At 43.7% G+C, this 20,233-nt stretch overlaps 2 protein-coding genes across 4 annotated transcripts in view; one reads left to right on the forward strand and one right to left on the reverse strand.

The window, feature by feature from the left end:
• PGM3 (phosphoglucomutase 3) overlaps nt 1–10,508 on the reverse strand; it is a 28,517-nt gene extending 18,009 nt beyond the window's left edge. Inside the window, exons 1-4 of one of the 2 annotated variants that reach the window (XM_020878898.2) lie at nt 10,051–10,508; nt 7,638–7,843; nt 5,694–5,878; nt 4,266–4,333 (exon numbers count right to left, since the gene is read on the reverse strand). In XM_020878898.2, the coding sequence (XP_020734557.2) occupies nt 4,266–4,333; nt 5,694–5,878; nt 7,638–7,841 (457 nt within the window). In that variant the 5' untranslated portion in view covers nt 7,842–7,843; nt 10,051–10,508. Of the gene's footprint in view, nt 1–4,265; nt 4,334–5,693; nt 5,879–7,637; nt 7,844–9,353; nt 9,446–10,050 lie in introns of those variants that run through there. The other variant, XM_020878897.2, reaches the window with a different exon arrangement.
• RWDD2A (RWD domain containing 2A) lies at nt 9,514–12,830 on the forward strand. Of its 2 annotated transcripts, XM_020878906.2 has the most exons (3): nt 9,514–9,627; nt 10,723–10,844; nt 11,888–12,830. In XM_020878906.2, exons 1-3 carry the CDS (start codon nt 9,615–9,617, stop codon nt 12,563–12,565), a joined length of 813 nt encoding a protein of 270 aa, XP_020734565.2. In that variant the 5' UTR covers nt 9,514–9,614; the 3' UTR covers nt 12,566–12,830. The 2 variants fall into 2 exon arrangements, with proteins under 2 accessions (XP_020734565.2, XP_020734562.2); XM_020878903.2 differs by lacking the exon at nt 9,514–9,627 and having other exon boundaries at nt 10,644–10,844.
• The last annotated feature ends 7,403 nt before the right edge of the window (nt 12,831–20,233 follow it).

Consider the following 20,233-nt stretch of genomic DNA (forward strand, 5'->3'; position numbering starts at 1 on the left):
CAATATTACAACAGCCAAGACATGAAGCAAACTAGATGTCCACTGACAGAGGAACGCTGAAAGCAGATGTAGTACATATTACGATGGGTTATTACTCAGCCATAGAGAAGACTGGATAATGCCACTCTCAGTAACATGGATGAACCTAGAGATTACCACACTAAGAGAAGTAAGCCGAAGACAAGTATCATGTGATATCACTCATATCTGGAATCTAATTTTCAAAAAGTGATACGAATGAACTTATTGACAGAACAGAAACAGACCCTCAGGCTTCTAAAACAATCTTATTGTACTGAAGGGGAAACATGGAGGGGAGGGATAAAGAGGTTGGGATTAACATATACACACTACTATATGTAAAATAATCAACAAGGACCTACTGCATAGCACAGGGAACTCTATTCAACATTCTATAATAATCTACATGGGAAAAGAATCTGAAAAAGAATGGATATGTGTATAACTGAATCACTTTCTGTACATCTGAAACTAAATGTTCTCAATTATAATCCTATATAAAATGGATGTGAGAGTTGGACTATAAAGAAAGCTGAGCGCTGAAGAATTGATGCTTTTGAACTGTGGTGTTAGAGAAGACTCTTGAAGAATCCCTTGGACTGCAAGGAGATCCAACCAGTCCATCCTAAAGGAGATCAGTCCTGAATATTCACTGGAAGGACTGATGCTGAAGCTGAAATTCCAGTACTTTGGCTACCTAATGTGAAGAACCAACCTGAAGAAAAGACCCTGATGCTGGGAAAGATTGAGGGCAGGAGGAGAAGGGGACAAGAGAGGGTGAGATGGTTGGATGGCATTACGGACTCCATGGACATGAGTTTGAGTAAGCTCCAGGAGTTGCTCAACAGGGAAGCCTGACATGTTGCAGTCCATGGGGTCATAAAGAGTTGGACACAACTGAACAACTAAACTTTTATAAAATAAAAATTAAATTTTTTAAAAGAAGGACTATTCTTCAGTGCAGAGCTTCCCAGGTGGCTCAGTGGTAAAGAATCTGTCTGCCAATGCATGAGAGGAGGGTTCGATCCCTGGGTCGGGAATATCCCCTGGAGGAGGAAATGGCAGCCCACTCCAGTATTCTTGCCTGGAAAATCCAAAGGACAAAGGAGCCTGGCGGGCTACAGTCCATGGGGTTGCAAAAGAGTCCGACACAACTTGGCAACTAAACAACAACAATTCTTCAGGGCAAGACTGAGTCAGAAGTGAGTAAGCCCCCAGGGCCTCCTCCCCAGAAAGCTGACTTGCCACCCAACAGAGCAGAGTGGAAAGTCCATTCCTGAAGAGCTGTCACCACAAGTACAGGCCTCCAGGGATTCCCAGCCCAGAGGCACATAACCACAAGAAGAATGCTGTCGTCAGAGAACCTTATCACCCACCAGCCGGGTAGTACCCCGAGCAGAGCAGATCAGTCAGGGCAATACACCTTCATTGTAAACCTCAAAAATGTCCCACAGATAATTTTCCCAGAAAACAAACAGCTTACAGTCAAAAGTACCTAAACACATATGAGAAAGAAGCAAGAGAAACAGCAAAAGTGGACCAGGACTCAATAAATATACTGTGACAAAATTTGTCAATGGTCTTCAAAGTCAAGCACAAGAGTCTGGACGAAGGCAAACAGTCACTTTAGGTTCTTGAGCACTGCAGCTGTGTAACAGAAATGGTATTTTGTGAAGGCAAGGTTGGCCCTGGTTTAAGGATTAGATGGGAGGAGGTGGAAGAGCTTAAAAAAAAAAGTGGGTAAAGGCTCAGACCAGCTCAGTGGCAGTGTATAAGGAGAGACAAACAACAGTCCAAAGACACACACCGAAGGCTGAACCAAGTGGATTTTGAGAGCAGTGTCAAAATTACAAAACAAACATTTACTAAATGACAGTGACTCAATAAAAACATCACCATCCGTTCTACGGATCAACCCAGAAACCTGGCAGCCAACACCTCTAACCTCACCATGAATCACAAAAATCCTTTAAATTCATTACTAATTTCACCTTTTCCCATTTTTCTCACTAGCACTCAAGTCTTGCATGAATCTACTACATAGTCTCCTAGCTGGTTTCTCTTCCTTTCTGATGACCAACTCCCTCCTCTCTCTAAACCACAGCCAGAGGGACTGACTTAAAGGGAAAATGTGATCCTGTTCACCGGCATAAACTCTTTCAGCGGACTCCCACTACACTGAAAGTAAAACCCCAATCCTCCCCACGACCTGTAAGGCTCAGAATGACCCGGCCCTGCTCACCTCCCTAACCCTATCTTCTAGTAGCTTCTCCCAGTCTCCCTGAGCTGCAGCCATATCAACTGCCTTTGATTTCCTGAAATACATTAAGTGGAAGACAGCAATGAGCAAAAGGTGTTTGTTTTTTTTGTTTTTAAATCACTCTCAAATTTTTCTAGGTTAAAACATTAGAAGAGTGATGGTTCTAGAGTTACAATGAAAGAGCTGGACAGGTCAACCATTCTGCAGATGGCAGAAAGATCACAATTTGGGGCAGGGTGAACCTGGGGAGGGGGCAGGCACATACGAGGAAACATGACTCAGACCAGTGCTTTCAAAACCACCTGCTGGACATCCCTGGTGGTCCAGTGGCTGGGCACCCACCTGCCAAAGCAGGGGATGCGGGTTTGATCCCCGGTCAGGGAGGATTCCGCACGCCATGGGGCAGCTGAGCCCAAGAGCTGTGACTGCTGAAGCCCGAGCGCCTTGAGCCTATGCTTGGCAACAAGAGAAGGCGCCGCGGTGAGACGGCTGCACACCGCAACTAGAGAGCAGCCCCCACTCGCTGCAACTAGAGAAAGCCCACATGCAGCAACGAAGAACCAGTGCAGCCGAAAACAAAATTTTTTTTTTTTAATTATTAAACAAACAAAAACCCTCCCAGAGGCCAGGGAATCTACTTAGAGAGACCCAGTCAGCATTCCTCCATTTTTTAATGAAACAGATGAACGCATGTCATGGAGGAAGGTAAGAACTATTCTCTGAAAACTGTTTCAGTTATTCACACAAGCACATTAGACACATGTCATGATACAAAATGGGTTTCTTACCACAGGCTGAGCTATGCCATGAAATGGGACTCCTGACGGGTTCTACATAGCAGGTAGTCAAAACTGTCTGATGAATTGATGAGTGAATGAATAAAAGAATATTTGCAGCTGGAGCTATGGCAGCAAGGATGCTCATTCAGAAATGAGGCAGAATGAAAGCAAGAAGTGAGGAAAGCCTGTATTAGGAGAGACAGAAGAGGATCCAGCGAACAGAACAACATGGTACAGTGGTCAAGGAAGCAGGGGAAAAGGAGGGAGAGATCAGCTGAAATAAAAAATTTAAAGTGTAAGTTCTGAGAGTTAGTCTTAGATCACAGATCCCTTTGAGTATCTGACAAAAGCTACAACTTCTCTCTGTAGACCAGCGCTTGTGCAGGTAACACGGTGCACTCTACCCACAGGTCCACAGGGTTCAGCAGCTTAACCAAACACTCCTGGGGAGGCCCAGGCCCCAGGTGAATTCCTGCTTTCTAGCAGGTGAGTTCCCTGGAGGGGCAAGGACGGGGATTCACTGCCAGTAGGCTTATTGTGATCAGAAGAGCAAATAGAGAAGCAAATCAGGCGAGTCCGGAACAGGCCAGGTTAACTGGGAATTGAGGAACACCTGGGAGGTTGAGAGGATCAAGAGAAGACACTTCTAAATGAGAGAGATCTGACACCAGGAAAATTCAGCTCCAAGCACAGTGGAGTCACTGCATTCACAAGATGCACAACCAATGTGAGAAGAGGATTCCAGCCTGTTTCATTGCATTCAATTCTTCGCTTGGTAAAATAGGAAAGATCCCCTATCAAAACCTAAAAATCATGATTACAAGTCGGTCAAAGGTATTTTTCATCATTATTTGTCACACTGACTCCACACGTGATATTAGAGAATACCTGCCTGATAGTAACAAGAACTCCCCAGAATGAGTTTTTCAAGTAACTTCAAGGGTTTTTGTATCAGTATGATCAGCCTTACCAAAGAAGCTGTTTAAGATCAGCACTGCCTACAGATAATCTCCTACAGGTAGAATATAACATGCATGACCAGAAAAAAAATTTTTTTTTAAATTTCTAACTTAAAATAATAGTAGCTTATATCTACAAGTTCACTTTAATTTTATTTTCAAACTTTCCTAAATTAAATTATGTATTCACTTTGAGATTTTTTTTTTTTTTTTAAGATTAATTTACAAATCAGAACAAGTACATACCATGGAACTGACCACCTAAAACTGTCACGCCGTCTATTACAGACTGTGAAAGTTTCTCACTGCTGGGCCTAGGAAGGAAAAGGAAGAAAATATTACATCTAATCCAAGACCAACTGAGCTGCAAGTTCTGAAAGCAAATGCAGAAATTCTGGGTTACAAATTTCAGAATAAGTCCACTGTATTCAAACTAAATGAAACCTGAATAGCCCAAAAACTCTGAAAAGAAATATGGGTAAAGTAAGCATTTTCCAGTAGCCTTTCTCAACATGTTTCTTGGAAAAAGTTTTGCCTTTTAAATGAATTTAGGAAATAGATATAAACTTTAACACTACTGCTACACTCAAACACTTTTTCAAGTTTGATGGTAACAACACATTTACTGCTTGAAAACAGTAACGGTAAATACACACAGTGTGTGTAAGCCAAGGCTAGGTGTTAAACCACCAAGGATAGAGAATCTAGTTTTCATGTTAAAAAGTCAGAATAAATTATTTTTCTATCTGAAAATAAAGATCAATATACATACCTGCTTTATAGAACAAGATTTTCTGTATCATTTAAACTAGTTAACAGGTGAGGGAAAATCACATGTGGATGGATTTACCGTGAGATGGTATCTGCTTCAGAACATAAACCACTTGGCTATTCATTACCTACAAACCCACAATCAGTGGTAACACATTAAGGGTAAAACACTTAATGGGTAAGGGTAAAATGGTAAGGCATTTGGAGACTAAGTAGAAATTTACTTTAGAACACATCTCTGGCTAGAACCATATCTTATGCTAAAGAGAATGCTTCTGTTCCAAAGCATACTTTTAACCTAACATTTTACAGTAACACTTCTCTGTGAAAGAAGGCAAGAGTTGCTAAATGTGACAAACATGTAGAAATAATATAGATGGTTAACGCTTTCCAACAAACTCTAGCACAGGAAAATGATGTGTGAGCCAACAATAAGGTTATAGTTTCTAAACATAGTTAAGTAATAATCACATGTTCTTACCCTACAGGGGAAAGGCTCAAACCTACAGAAATAAAGGGAGAAATAAAGAAATAAAGGGAGACATTTGGAAAGTGCCTGTCTTGTGCCAGCAAACAGGTGTATCGTCTACGTGATCTTATGTAATCCTCAGGAAGTCCGGCAAGATATAAGCTCACCATCAACACTACAGGTGAGCAAAGGTACGCTCCAAAAGGCTAAGTGACTTGCTCAACTCATACAGAAAGCTTGAGAGTTGGGGCTCGGACAGCAAGCCCAAGCTGTAGCGGTGACTTAACTCCTACATCCTACTGAGAAGACCAGGAGGAACCTCTCAGGGTGGTTCCATTCCACTTGACTCCTTCCATTTGTCTTGGGTGCTAAAACTGATACAACCATTTATGTGGCATTCAAAAATCAGCTTTCACCGTGGCTCTGACAGGCACCTGGTATCTCTACCAATCACCACGAAGGCATCTTGGTGCAGATCCACGGCTGCCTTCTCGCTGATGTCCACCAACACTCTCGGCAAGTGTTGTTCCTCAGCGTTTGCCAAGGATGTGGCATGCTCCTCCCAGGATGCTGCCAACATTTCACCCAAAGGATCCACCAATTTTACACCATTGTCTTCCTAAAAAAAAAAAAAGAATAGTAATAAGTCATCTGTGCACAGTCATGAGGGAGAGGTGAGGAAGTAAACCCAAGCTGTTTCCCTCCCAACAAAAGGCAGTGACGGCTGGGCAGTTTCACTGGTGACCACGACTGAAGGCCCGGTGCTAGGCCAGGTATTGTACGTACATCACCTCAGTAAATCCTCACGACACATGTCATCAATCTAACTAATCCTCCTGTGGTTACGCCACTCTCTGAGAAAACTGAGATTTAGAGCAAGTCATCTGCTTATGTTCATACAGCTAGGAAGTATCAGTGCTGATGTAAAAACATCAAGTCTATCTGACTCTTACACCCAACAGCTGCTGTGCCACGCTAGCTTTTTAAAAGGCTGTCATCTGTGCATTCACCATCAGTTAACTGATAAGGCACAACTGTAGCAGACCCAGGGCCCCTGGAGATCCTTCTCCTTGTGGCTGCACTCAAAAGCACACACTAGAAGACAAGAGCTCAAAATTGTTTGAAGAAGTGCTTCTTTTTAAAAAAAAAAAAATTATTCATTTATTTGGCTGCACCAGGTCTTAGTTGCAGCATGTGGGATCTAGTTCCCTGACCAGGGATCGAACCTGGACCCCCTGCATTGGGAGCTCAGAGTCTTAACCACTGGGCCAGCAGGGAAATCCCAAGAAGTGCTTCTGGAATTAACAATAAATTTGGGGTTCTGCCTACAAATCATTAAGCAAGTGTGGTGATTTAGACATTTAAACACTTAACATAGTTATAACAATCCACATTTAGAAGCTGAATAAGCAACATCCTCTTGTTTTGCCTCTCCTGAGGGGGGCAGGTGTGAGAGGAAGAAGTTACAATCTTTCACTAACCCACAGCTTTAACTTGCTGCTGATTTAGCTACAAAGGCAAAAGTCTAGCAACAGAACAGAACAGAAGCAAATTATTTAAAGTTATAGGCCAGTACACAATAAGATAATTAAGTTGTGTCAGAGGAATACTTTAAAAAACTTGATTGTCATAAACCCTAGACTCATCAGGCCTGATCAATATCCTGTCCAATGTTCACTTCTGGATCCCTGAAGCCAACATGTCCAGCTATTCACCCTCACAACAGGAGACTATTCCCTAGTTAAAGAAAAGCTGTCTGAAAATTTTCAAAGTGTGCTATGTCCTTTCAAAAATTTGTTCTCTCACCAGCCCAGGTTGGGTGCACGAGACAAGTGCTCGGGCCTGGTGCACTGGGAAGACCCAGAGGGATCGGGTGGAGAGGGAGGTGGGACCGGGGACCGGGATGGGGAATACATGTAAATCCATGGCTAATTCATTTCAATGTATGACAAAAACCACTGCAATGATGTAAAGTAATTAGCCTCCAGCTAATAAAAATAAATGGAAAAAAAAAAAATTTGTGTTCTCCCCTCCCCAGCTTGCCTCCAATCTCTTCAATCTCTGCCACATTAACAGAGGCAACACTGTTTATTACTGATGATGTCTCAATACAACTAAGTTAGAAGGACATTGTGTTATTTCTCAATATGGACACACTCCAAAAATTGACTGTCTCATTTCACTCTCTCTACAACTGTTAAAGAGTTGTGAGCGAAATGACCACTTGTTAAGAAAAGTGCTTGTTCAAAACCAAAATCGTATAACAAGGAAAAAGCAAAGTACTAGAATTAGAATTTGAGTTGGGGTCAAAGTGCTCAGAAACTAAGGTTTGGTCTTGGAAATAAAAGCTTGTCTTACTGGAGCACTAAATGCATTACCTCAGGATTGTGTGACGCTGTTACCATGACTCCTATGATAGATTTTGTCTGCTTTGACCTCAGGACAGCTAATAATCCCATTCGAAACATGACATGATCAAGATGTTCTGCTTTCGTTCGAAATCCAGCAGTCCCATATTGAAGGGTGAGCCCGTCAGGCTTGGCATGTAATGCTGACTGCTTTGTAACAGCATCTAAATCCATGTCTGCAAAATAAAGGAATATTTTTCAGGTATAATAAGAAACCTTCCAAGGACCACTTGCTTCAAAACCTGTCATCCCAAACTAATACATCTGCCTCATTCTGACCCTCCCAAAGAAGCCTACATTTGAGACAGAAGAACAGTAGAATACATCTCGTGAATTATCTGTTTTGTCCACTTCAAGACAGAAATCAGGTTGTCCCCAACAATTCCAGGACACAACGCAAACTTTAAACAGTCCACTCCCAACTAACATGAAGATTCCACTGCACAACAAAAGATGCTGAATAATCAAAGCACTCTTGAGAACAAAGCTGGAGGCACCATACTCCCTGATTTCAAAGCACACTGCAGAGCTACAGTAATCCAAACAGTATGGCCTTGGTATAAAAAAATATCAATGGAACAGAACAAGAGCACCTAGAAATAAATCCACACATATGACCATTTACGATTCACAAAATCCTACGTGATCAGGGATCATCTAATTTTATACATAGGAAAACGTAATTCTGGGTCTAGCTTATACAACCTAAATTTTACATGGAGAGTTGCTGATGGACTGAGGCCTAAAGTCACATTCTCAAGTGGACCTGAGCTGCATATGCAAAATATCTGGTAAATCTTTGAAGTTCTGCTATTCCTCCCAGGCTACAGAGACTGATTTCCAAAGGAGAAGCAAAGGGGAAAAGCCTCCTCTCCAAGACTGTCCAGACCTCCACATACACCATGGGGTGGATTTTTGTATTTTCATAAGGGAAGATCCTGACGCCCTCCTAAATTAAGCTCTGAAACAAGCAACATCTTCCTTTTATCTTTAATTTTTAAGTCAAAAGTCAGCCTGTAGCCCCCTAGGCTTCCTTGTTCTCTTTATTGTCCTTCATTGCTTCAATGAACATTTTATTTCGTTCAGCTGAAAAAAACTGGCATTTAGGAAGCTAATTTAGTTTGACCCAGAGTGATCAAATCTATTTTTCAAGCATGAAGACATTTCAATAAAAACTGACCAGTTGGCAATATACCATAATTATTCATAAGGGCGTAAACCTGTTTCGTCCAAAAGTCTTTAAAAAAAAAAAAAAGTCAAGATAAAATGCTTCCATCATTTCAAGCGTTTTATGTCCTAAAACTACTTTTGATGAGTATGCAAAGGTGTTTATTGAAAGTACGGTCAAGTCCAAACTATGACCACTCAAAAAAGCTAAGAACGATCCCCTTCCCTCTTTTCAACCTTCAGCACCTAGTTAGTTCTCCTCTCTCCTCGCCCCTGAATCTTCCCACGTTTCCTGGCACCCAGCCTTGTGGCCCGCACTGAGGTGATGGACGAGACCCCTTCCCCCAGCTCGACTCTCGGGCCCGAGCCTCCAGCCCGCTCCCCAGCCCGGGACGAGTAGGCGTGTCCCTCGCGGCCCGCAGCTCAGTACGCCAGCCAGCCCACTAGCCTCACGGGCGGCCGAATCCCCGCCCACCGCAACGTCCCGTCCTCGCCGCCAAGCCTCGGGGCCCCGCTCACCTCCACCGACACACTCCCCTCACCCCCACCACGCGGACCACCTTCCTCGCGGCGGCGCCGGGAACTGACTGCGGCGCTGAGACTCCGAAGACGTGGCTCTACGTGGCTTCCGGCTTGTTGCCCCGCCCCTCAGCCAATCAGCACGGGGGACGGCCTGCTGGCCACGCCCCTCCTCCGCGCCCGTCACGCGCGGCTCGCGCCTGCTGAATTGCGGATCCGCGTTGCGAGGTTGCGAGAGGGTTTGGGGCTGTTTCCCTTTGAATGACCAGGAAGGGTGAGGCCCCCGCGGTGGCCCGGGGGTTGGGGCTGAGGGTCGCGGGCCCTCAGAGCGCTGCGACCGGCAAAAAAGAAAAAAACAAACGCAGCCCCTGACTCCAAATTCGGGTGTCAGAGGGTGGCAGGCCCACGTTCCTGGGAAGGCGGGGTTCCGAGTGGTCCTGAGTGGGGAGGGGGTACAAGCCCCGAAACGGGACCGCTAACAAGGTGGTCCCAGCCCCAGTGAGCGCCACTCGGTTCCCGGCATCCTACTTCTCTACTCTCGAGGTTCATCTCCCAAACGTTTTCTTCTGGGAAGCTTTCTCGAGCCGCTCCTCCCCTCCCCGCATTAAACGTCATTTTATTTACTTGGAAGACCCCTGTCATTAAGGCAGAACCCCAGGGGGCAGAAGCCAGGTGGATCCAAATCGTCGGGACTCACATTTGCCGTCTGGGTCCGGAGTGGCTCCTGGGAGAAGCGAAAGGCCCACCCGGCAGGGGTCCGTGGCGCAGAGGCCGCGGGGGCTGCAACTGGCGTGGAGCGCGGCGGGGCCCAAAAGACCCCGGAACCTCGCCGATACTGCGGGCCTCTCTGGTCGCTGCGGACACCGCCGCCCAAGCCCCACACCTGGGTGGGATTTGGAAGCTGGGCCCCTCGCCCTTCCCAGAATTCAAGCTTGCAGTGTCCGCAGGTGGTGTTTGCCAGCCATCTGCAACGGGATAACTCCGAACACTTGTTGAAAATCAAGATTACCTGGACCTAGATCGGAAGCGGGGGGGCGGGGGAAAAGAGAATCTGAATTTTAACGACGCATCTTGGGAGATGTGTATGCTAGATTTGGGGGTCAGAAAATAAAGCGGAAGAGTTTAAGTGTCCTGCTTTGTGCCCATAGCTCTCGGTGCGTAATAGCGCTCCTGCGGAGCGGCTACCACGGAGAGGGAACTGCGGGAAATTTCCCTGGACACCGCCGACGCTGACAAACCCAGTGTCCCTGGGCCTTTCCAGTTCTCCTGGCAGGTTGATTGCGACTCAGCATGTCGGCTTCAATGAAGGAATGCCTTCAGCTTCAGCTGCTGGAGATGGAAATGCTGTTTTCTATGTTTCCTAACCAAGGAGAAGTAAAACTTGAAGATGTCAATGCCCTGACAAACATAAAGAGATACTTGGACGGCATAAGGGAGGCGCTGCCACCAAAAATCGAATTTGTGATCACCCTGCAAATCGAGGAGCCCAAGGTAGGTGCCCTGAGTTGTTTTCCTTGTTGCCAGGTTCCCGGGTTTTATTGAAAACACTTGGAGCCTGAGCTTCCTCTCCAAGAAGCAGATAGAGAATATTCCAGATGAATATTTCCTTTATTTGTTTGAAAGGAAAATATGGGATGTTAGTTGTCTCCAATAAAGATCTTGAATTTACATACGTATGCTCACCTTTTAAACCAGTATGGCTAGTGTTTTTATTAAACACATCTTGCAGTCTTATAGTGCCATTATTCTGTCACTTATCCAGTTTAACCAGTCCTACTACTGTGGTATAGACTATCTTGTACATACGTTATGATTTCCCCAGATCTAAATGTTGTCTTTTTGGCAGCACTGTTTTTAAGGAGTGAATGACTGTTTCTTTGGTGGCACCATGACCCTGAAAGCAAATACAGATAGAAAATCTAAATTCTGAAAATGAATTGACCTTCATTTTCTGATCTGTTTATCTCCAGCAGTGTTAGCATAGCCCATGTAACAAGTGGTGCAGGCGTTTGAGAAACACTGTTGTTTACTTCTTATCCAGCCTTGGGTCATCATTCCTTCAGAGCAGACTGCCTGGCTCCCCCGACCTCATGCAGCCCCTCTGGTTACACATTTCAGTGGATCCCTCCACTCTTCCATGGCAGTGCTTCTCAGCTTTGCAATGAAATACTGGCTGCATGTAATGATTTGTTTAATGTCTGCCCCCTTCACTAGGCTCTAGACTTCATGAAGGACAGAACTAATGTCTAGCTTCTTGTGAAGAAGAAATATCTTGAAATATTTTTTTCAGCATAGGGTACCTGACACGTGGTCAGTGTTTGATTAATATTGGAAGGAATGATTGCATCAATGGAAGGAGTTTATGTCTGTGTGTAAAATTGTGTTTGTCAAGTTGTGCAGTGTCTGGCACACAGCTGACATGTAACAGAAGCAGTAACTATTGTTGATACCTTGATCAGAATCATGCGGTGGCCATTGATAAACTAGCTTATGTGATTTTACGGTACTTAAATCTATTTGCCTTTCATTTTAAGGTGAAAATTGACTTGCAAGTAACCATGCCTCACAGCTACCCCTATGTAGCGTTGCAGATGTTTGCACGGTCACCAGAACTTGATAGACAGCAGCAGCTGCTTCTCAACAGAGGCCTCACTTCTTACGTCGGCACTTTTGATCCAGGGGAGCTCTGTGTGTGTGCGGCCATCCAGTGGTTGCAGGACAACAGCACCTCCTACTTCCTGAACAGAAAGCTTGTGGACGAACCATCGACACAAGCAAAACCAGTCAAGAACACCTTCCTCCGAATGTGGATCTACAGCCACCATATATATCAGCAGGACCTACGGAAAAAGATCCTGGAGGTCGGGAAAAGGTTGGACGTGACAGGATTTTGCATGACGGGAAAGCCAGGGATAATCTGTGTGGAGGGCTTCAAAGAGCACTGTGAGGAATTCTGGCATACAATCAGGTACCCCAACTGGAAGCACATTTCCTGTAAGCATGCGGAGAGTATTGAAACAGAAGGAGACGGGCGAGACCTGCGCCTTTTCCATTCTTTTGAAGAATTACTCCTTGAGGCCCACGGTGACTACGGCTTGAGGAATGACTATCACATGAATCTGGGCCAGTTCTTGGAATTTCTCAAAAAACACAAAAGTGAGCATGTTTTCCAGATATTATTCGGTATCGAAAGCAAAAGTTCTGACTCCTAGGAAGCTATGAAGAGGCCTCTGTGAAGAGGCCTACATAACTAAGCTCACTAAGTTATATTTCTATTAATAAGAGCAAAATAAAAGGACCAGTAGCTGGTTAGCATCGTAGGTGGGGAACCTAGCTCCAGTATTTTTTCCCTGGTATTGAAACAAACACATAAGCCTTTTAACTTTGTAACAGTGTGATGGCAATGTTACCTCTATGTTCTGGTGTTAATTGAAAACTATTTTGTGGTAAACTAATAAAAGCCTGTCAGTCTAACCAGTGAAGCTAATTTGATTAAAGAAGCGTTTTCAAAGCCCAGCTGAATGGCAGTGGTCAAACTGCAGCTGCTGCTCCTAAGTCACTTCAGTCGTGTCCGACTCTGTGTGACCCCATAGATGGCAGCCCACCAGGCTCCGCCGTCCCTGGGATTCTCCAGGCAAGAACACTGGAGTGGGTTGCCATTTCCTTCTCCAATGCATGAAAGTGAAAAGTGAAAGTGAAGTCGCTCAGTCGTGTCCGACTCTTCGAGACCCCATGGGCTGCAGCCTACCAGGCTCCTCCGTCCATGGGGTTTTCCAGGCAAGAGTACTGGAGTGGGGTGCCATTGCCTTCTCCCAAACTGCAGCTATGAACTCAAACATTAGCATTTCTCCTTTTCCTGTTGCTAGCAGGCCGGGGACACCACACATTTTTCTTAAGTTAAAAATAGGAACTAAGAACACGTGTTTACACATTTCTTAAACTCTTCTATGTGGGGTTTTTCCTTTCAGTAAAATCAAATGCTAACTGTAACGGTGGTGACACTCTGCCCTGTGTTGTGTACATCGATTGCTTAGTAATACTGAGGATCATGTACCAATATTCTTAGTTGGGTTCTTCTCAGAACCAAATATGGTTTCTTGTGCACACAGTGTCCCACAGATTGTGCACTTGGGTCTTCTTCCCGTGCCAGTTTGCATCGTTCTGTGGGGCAAGGGCATTGGGAAGGACCAGTATGGATGGCCCTTCACTGTCACCTTCCTAGAAGGCAAAAGTGATGTCACCACCATCTCCCCTGAAAATTTCAAGCTCCACAGTCTTCACCAGCCTTCGTCAAAATGAGAGTTTATTTTAACGATAATAGCCCCTGTTTAAGCAGCTCTTACCAAACCTTTTTATTACAGGGCATCTACCCCTCGCCAGGAATTTCTGGGAGTCTCCCCTCCGGTGAAGGACATTCCTGAGCTATCTCTACTCGGTTTTCTCTGGTTTCTTGGTCTCGGTCTCTCTTAACTACTGCCCTTTCCTGGGGAGCAGTCCGTTCTCCTGCTGGGTGACAGGCAGTCCACTGATACCCCTCAGTCCCCAGAGTTTGGGGATGAGATTCAGCGACATGGACGGAATGCCTCACTCCCCATCTCGGGATGCTGTTAGATGCCAAAATTGCTGCATGTGCTGGCGGCGCTTATAGAATCTTTGACGAAACAGTCCATTCCAGTGTCTGGTTTTCCTCTGTGTCTAGGACCCAGACACGTGTCCTCGGGCAGGGCCAGGACGTGACAGATAGCAGACCCTGTGCTAAGCTGTGTCCTGACCATGAGGCCTGGGAACAGGGTCCACTCTATCCTGCCTGAGCTCTACTCAGCTCATCAGAGTGAGTTTCCTTTCAGGGCGCAACTCGGACCCTCACACCAAGACCCTTATCGTGGGTCTGCCTTGCCTGCTCATCCAGCTTCCCCATTCATGTTTTAATCCTGGCTTTGCATATGGCTGGGACTCACGTTGGGGCCTCATTTTCCCTGTGTTTGAAGGGAAGAAGTAGGACTGACATTGCCAAAGACTCGTTTCTCAGTCTTTACTGGGACTGAAAACACAGCATAGGAGTCAACTGCCTGTATCATCTCCCAGAGCCATCAAGAAGTATTAGCATTCAGAAGGGTTCAGGCCCTAAACAGATACTAACTTTGTTAACTTTTTCCCCTTTGAACTGAGACAGTAATAGGTGCCATTCATCTAGTATGTGCCCAAGCCACTCAGTGTTTTCTATGATTAAATGAGCTAAAGTAGTCACAGAAAGGTAAGTTTAAAGAATATGGAACAAAAATCTTACATGACTCAAATGAAGGTAATAAATTCTGGTTTTTGAATGCTTTACTGCTTCTGGAGCTATTTCTGTTTTCAGGACCTACTTTGACATGTCCAATAGAAGCATGTGCCAATTTTTTTTTCCCCCCTATCAGAAGCACTAATATTGTTCAGTCACTGAGTCACGTCCAACTCTTCACAACCCCATGGACTGCAGCATGCCAGGATTCCCTGTCCCTTACCATCCCCCGGAGTTTGCCCAGTTCATGTCCATCACTTTGGTGATGCCATCCAACCATCGCAGAAGCACTAATAGTAGAAATGTAGATTTTATAGGAATAAATATGTTTCATGTAATGATAATTCAAAGCTCAGCTTTGTAGGTATTCTAGAGTAGATACACTGCTGGTTTGTATGCCCAGCCTCATAGGAGCAGGTACGTGTTTACACACACACACACACACACACACACACACTTAGACTGGGGAAACTCCCCTTCTCTGGGAGAAGTGGCTGGAATCCAGCTGGCAGTCTCCTGGAGAGATGGTTTTGAACTCTTGCTGCTAGGATCCCCAGTGCCACCTCCTTCCTGGCCTATGGAACGCGCAGTTGACCAAAACCTCCTGTGAGCTATTAACACCTAACATCTGCCCCCCCTTTTTTTTTCTTGAGAGGCAGAATCAGCCTCTGTTACTTGTCATTCAAGAATCCTGATACTGTATACATATATGTTTAAAATGTTCATTTGGAAAGAATGCTCATTATACATGCTTGTGTCTTTTTAAAGCTTACTGAATTAAATCAGTTTTTCTTCAAGTATATTCTCTGCTTTTCATTCCTTGCTGGCCTATTTTGTTAGGCCAAGGACAGAGGATACTCATATAATGGATTGAAGAGTGGGTCTGATGAGCTGACACACCATAACACAAGGACTTCAAAAACATTGCTATATAAAGCAGAAATTTGTTGCCTGTGAACTTGAGTTTCTGTATGACTGCTTACAAGTTATCCTTCTGAGAACTTGAGAAGGCTTTGCAGAAGCCTATCTGAGGCCTTCATATAACCCTCTTGAGCAGGACAATTTTCTTTCTTTTACTTCAAGTGGCCCAGTAATAAGTTGAAAGAACAAGTATTTTCTGAAGGGAGTGTGGTTTGCTCAAAAATCCTGATTTTATATAAAATCCTAATTTGCTCAAAATTCTCAGCCCATTGGATCTCCCTCATAGGGTCCACATGGTAGAACCACTTTTCACTGCAACCTGATTCAGCTGGAGAGGCTTTTTTTTTTTTTTTTCTTTTTTCCCCTGAGCCCAGTTAAATCTAGAAGCATTTGGATTAACCCATAAATGGGCTGGAGCACTGCACATAAAATTCAAAGAAAGCCACCAAACACTGAGGGTCCTCCTTCGTTGTAGGTGAAATAGAGCACACAATTTGTTCTTCACTATGGCCGGAACATTCAAACATACACCAGGAAACTGGACCACCACAAAGTTGGCTGAGGTGGCAGGCTCCTGTGCTTTCATGGGATTTACCTTGTACTGTCCAGCCAGATATATGTCATAGTGGGTATCCAGAGAAGCTAATTACACCTGTGCTCCAGGTCTATGAGCATATATCATCAATGTGTTAGTCCAGCATGATGCCTTGTATGATACTGAGATGATCAAGGTCTAATATCAAGAATTATATATAAAGAAAAAGAATTATATAATGGCACACAGGAAGTTAATGGAACATTAAGAGAAGACAATCTTTAATGTTGGTTATCAATAAACTGCGGCTACAAGTGTCTTCTCCTTACTGGAATAAAGACAAAACAAAAAAATGCACTGGCCAAATTAATACCTACCTACTGAGTTGCTCCAAGAAAGAGAACCTGTTTGACAACAGCTACAGTTAGAATTACAATCTGATTAATAAACATAATGCTGTCATTCCTAAAGCCCTATCTCTCTCCTGCACATGCCAAAGATCATTTAAGTCCAGACGTGATAAGAATTACACCTGTGCTGCTTTTAAAGCTTTTGATAGTAGGATTTATCTTGGCAAATCGTTTGGTACTCCAGTCAGAATAACTCTTATTCTATGCATCATGGATCCAATGTGGGGATGTTGCCACAGATGATGAAGAAATCAATTCTCTTCACCATGAAGATAACTAGACAATGGGTTCTATGCTTTGTGCCATAGACCACCATGGTTTCAGAGCTGTTGCCAGATGATTTCCAAAATGCCTGGTGGTTAGGAGTTCCCTGGTGGCTCAGTGCTAAAGAATCCACCTGCAGTGTAGGAGATGGAGGAGACACAGGTTCAATCCCTGGGTTGGGAAGATCTCCTGGAGAAGGAAATGGCAACCCACTCCAGTATTCTTCAAAAATCCCATAGACAGAGGAGCCTGGTGGGCTACGGTCCATGGGGTTGCAAAGAATCGGACACAACTGAAGCAACTAAGCATATCTGTCTTTCTGCAATGCATCGTTATCCTAGTAAATGGAGCCTCAAAGGTAGATTTTGGAAACATACTTGTGAGACTACAGAGTTCTTCACCTTAGAGGTCTTTCATTCATTTCTGTGCGTGTAAGTTCAGGGAGGGCCTTGACACTATTGGTGGCCCTGATCTGGCTTTTCTGCTGTATCACTTACATGGGCTGTCCCCATCTTTTGGCCTAAGCCAATTTAATATTCAACTGGGCTTCACAGGTGACACTAGTGGTAAAGAACCTGCCTGCCAATGCAGGAGATGTGGGTTCAGTCCCTGGGTTGGACAGATTCCCTAGAGGAGGGCATGGCGACCCACTCCAATATTCTTGCCTGGAAAATCCCATGGACAGAGGAGCCTGGAGGGCTAAGTCCATAGGGTTGCCAAAGAGTCAGGCATGACTGAAGCAACTTAGCATGCAACTTGATGTTCAGTTGATATGCATTACTGTAGCTATAACGGTTGTATACACCAGCACCCATTTTTCTAGATCAAGACCTGTGTTGTCTTAGTTGTTCAATTTTTTCAGCATCATTTCTGGTTCTGGGAGCCTGTGATTTACTGGTGACCACCAAAGATTTCTGTAGGCCAAACTATTCTCATTACACTGTCCTGGTTAGTACACCTTGTCTCCAGTTGTTATTTGCTGCAAAGTGCTGCTTTTTAAGCCTCTAGTAGCCCCAAGATTCTGATGTCTCTATTTAAATAAAGGGCTCATGTTAACTATAGCAATTCCCAGCTTATAGAGAAGAGTCATTAAAATGCTTTTCATGTCCTCAATAAAATATTAGCAAATTAAATTCAACAAAGCATCAAAAGGATCATATACAATGATCAAGCAGGATTTATTCCAGGGATGCAAGGATGGTTCAACATCAGAATGTCAATCAATGTGATTCAGCCATATTACCAAATGAAGGATATAAAATCAAATGATCATTTCAGATAAATGCAGAAAAAGCATTTGACAAAATTCAATATCTATTAAAAACTCCCAACAAAGTGGGTATCAAGGAAATGTATCTCAACATAATAAAGGCATATATGACAAGCCCACAGCTAACATTATTTATACTCAATGAGGAAAACCTGAAAGCTTTTCTTCTAAGATCAGTAACAAGACAAGGATGCCCACTCTTGTCATTTTTGTTCAACAAAGTACTGGAAGTCCTAGCTAGAGCAATTAGGCAAGAAAAGGAAATAAAAGACATACAAATTGGAAAGTAAAAAGTAAAACTGTCTCTATATGCAGATGACAAGATATTAAGTACAGAAAACCCTAGAGACTCTACAAAAAATTTTTAGAATAAAGAAATACAGTAAAGTTTCAGGGTACAAAATCAGTACACAAATTCTGTTGTATTTCTATACACCAATAATGAATTATCAGAAGAATCAAGAAAACAATCTCACATATAATTGTATCAAAAAGAATAAAATACCTAGGAATAAATTTAACCAAGGAGGTAAAAGACCTGTACACTGAAAACTATAAGACACTGATGAAAGAAACTGCTGCTGCTGCTGCGTTGCTTCAGTTGTGTCCGACTCTGTGCGACCCCATAGACGGCAGCCCACCAGGCTCCGCCATCCCTGGGATTCTCCAGGCAAGAACACTGGAGTGGGGTGCCATCTCCTTCTCCAATGCATGAAAGTGAAAAGTGCAAGTGAATTCGCTCGGTCATGTCCAACTGTTCACGACCCCATGGACTGCAGCCTACCAGGCTCCTCCATCCATGGGATTTTCCAGGCAAGAGTACTGGAGTGGGTTGCCATGCCTTCCCCAGAAAGAAACTGAAGATGACACAAATAAGTGTAAAGATATTATATGCTCATGTATTAGAAAAATTAATATTATTAAAATGTCCATACTACTCACAGCAATCTACAGATTCAATTCTTATCAAAATTACAATGACATTTTTCAGAGATATAGAGCAAACAATCCTCAAATTTGTAGAGTATGATAAAAGATTCTGAATAACCAAAGCACTCGTGAGAGAACAAAACTGGAGACATCACACTCTCTGATTTCAAAGCATACTACAAAGCTACAGTAATCAAAACAGTATAGGGAATTCCCTGGTGGTCCAGTAGCTAAGAATCCACACTGCAATGCAGGGGATGCAGGTTTGATCCTCGATCAGGAAACGAAGATCCCACATATCTCAGAGCAACTAAGCCTGTGCACCACACCTATGGAGCCTGTGTGCCACAATCAAACAGCCCACCTGCCACAACGACTGAAGCCCCTGTGCTCTGGAGCCCGAGTACCACACCTAGAGAGCCCACAACCACAACTGCTGAAGCTTGCAAGCTACAGTGGAGAGTCCACGTGCTGCAACAAAATATCCTGCATGATGCAATGAAGATCCAGTGTGCTGCAGCTGAGATCTGATGCAGCCAAATAACTAAATAGACAAAAACAGTGTGGTATTGGCATAAAAACAGACACATAGATCAATGGAGCAGAATAAGAGAGCCCAGAAATCCACACATACATGATCATTTATGACACAGAAGCTAAGCATATACACATGGCAAAAGGACAGTCTTCCCAACAGATGCTATTAGGAAAACTAGACAGCCACATGCAAAAGAAAAAATACTAGACCACTATCTTATACCATACACAAAAATTAACTCAAAATGGATTGAAGACTTGAATGAAAGACCTGGAGCCCATAAATTAGAAGAAAACAGGTGATAAGCTCTTTTTAACATCAATTCTGGCAATGATATTTGTGTTTGACACCAAAAGCATAGTCAACAAAACTAAAAATAACAAAGTGGGACTATGTCAAACTAAAAAGTTCTTGCACAGCAAAAAAGCCATCAACAAAATGTAAAGGCAACCTACTGAATGAGAGTAAATATTCGCCAATTACATATCTGATAAGGGGCTAATATTCAAAATACATAAAGAGCTCAACTCATTAGCAAAAAATAAAATAAAATATATGATTTCAAAATGGGCAGAGGATTTGAAAACACAGTTTTCCAAAGAAGATATACAGATGGCTAACATGTACATGAAAAGACGCTCAGCATCACTAACCATCAGGGAAACGCAAACCAAAACCACAATGAGATAGCACATGTTAGAACAGCTCTAATCAAAAAGACAAGAAATGAA

Source organism: Odocoileus virginianus, chromosome 19, assembly GCF_023699985.2.
Source record: "Odocoileus virginianus isolate 20LAN1187 ecotype Illinois chromosome 19, Ovbor_1.2, whole genome shotgun sequence".
Taxonomy (NCBI): domain Eukaryota; kingdom Metazoa; phylum Chordata; class Mammalia; order Artiodactyla; family Cervidae; genus Odocoileus; species Odocoileus virginianus.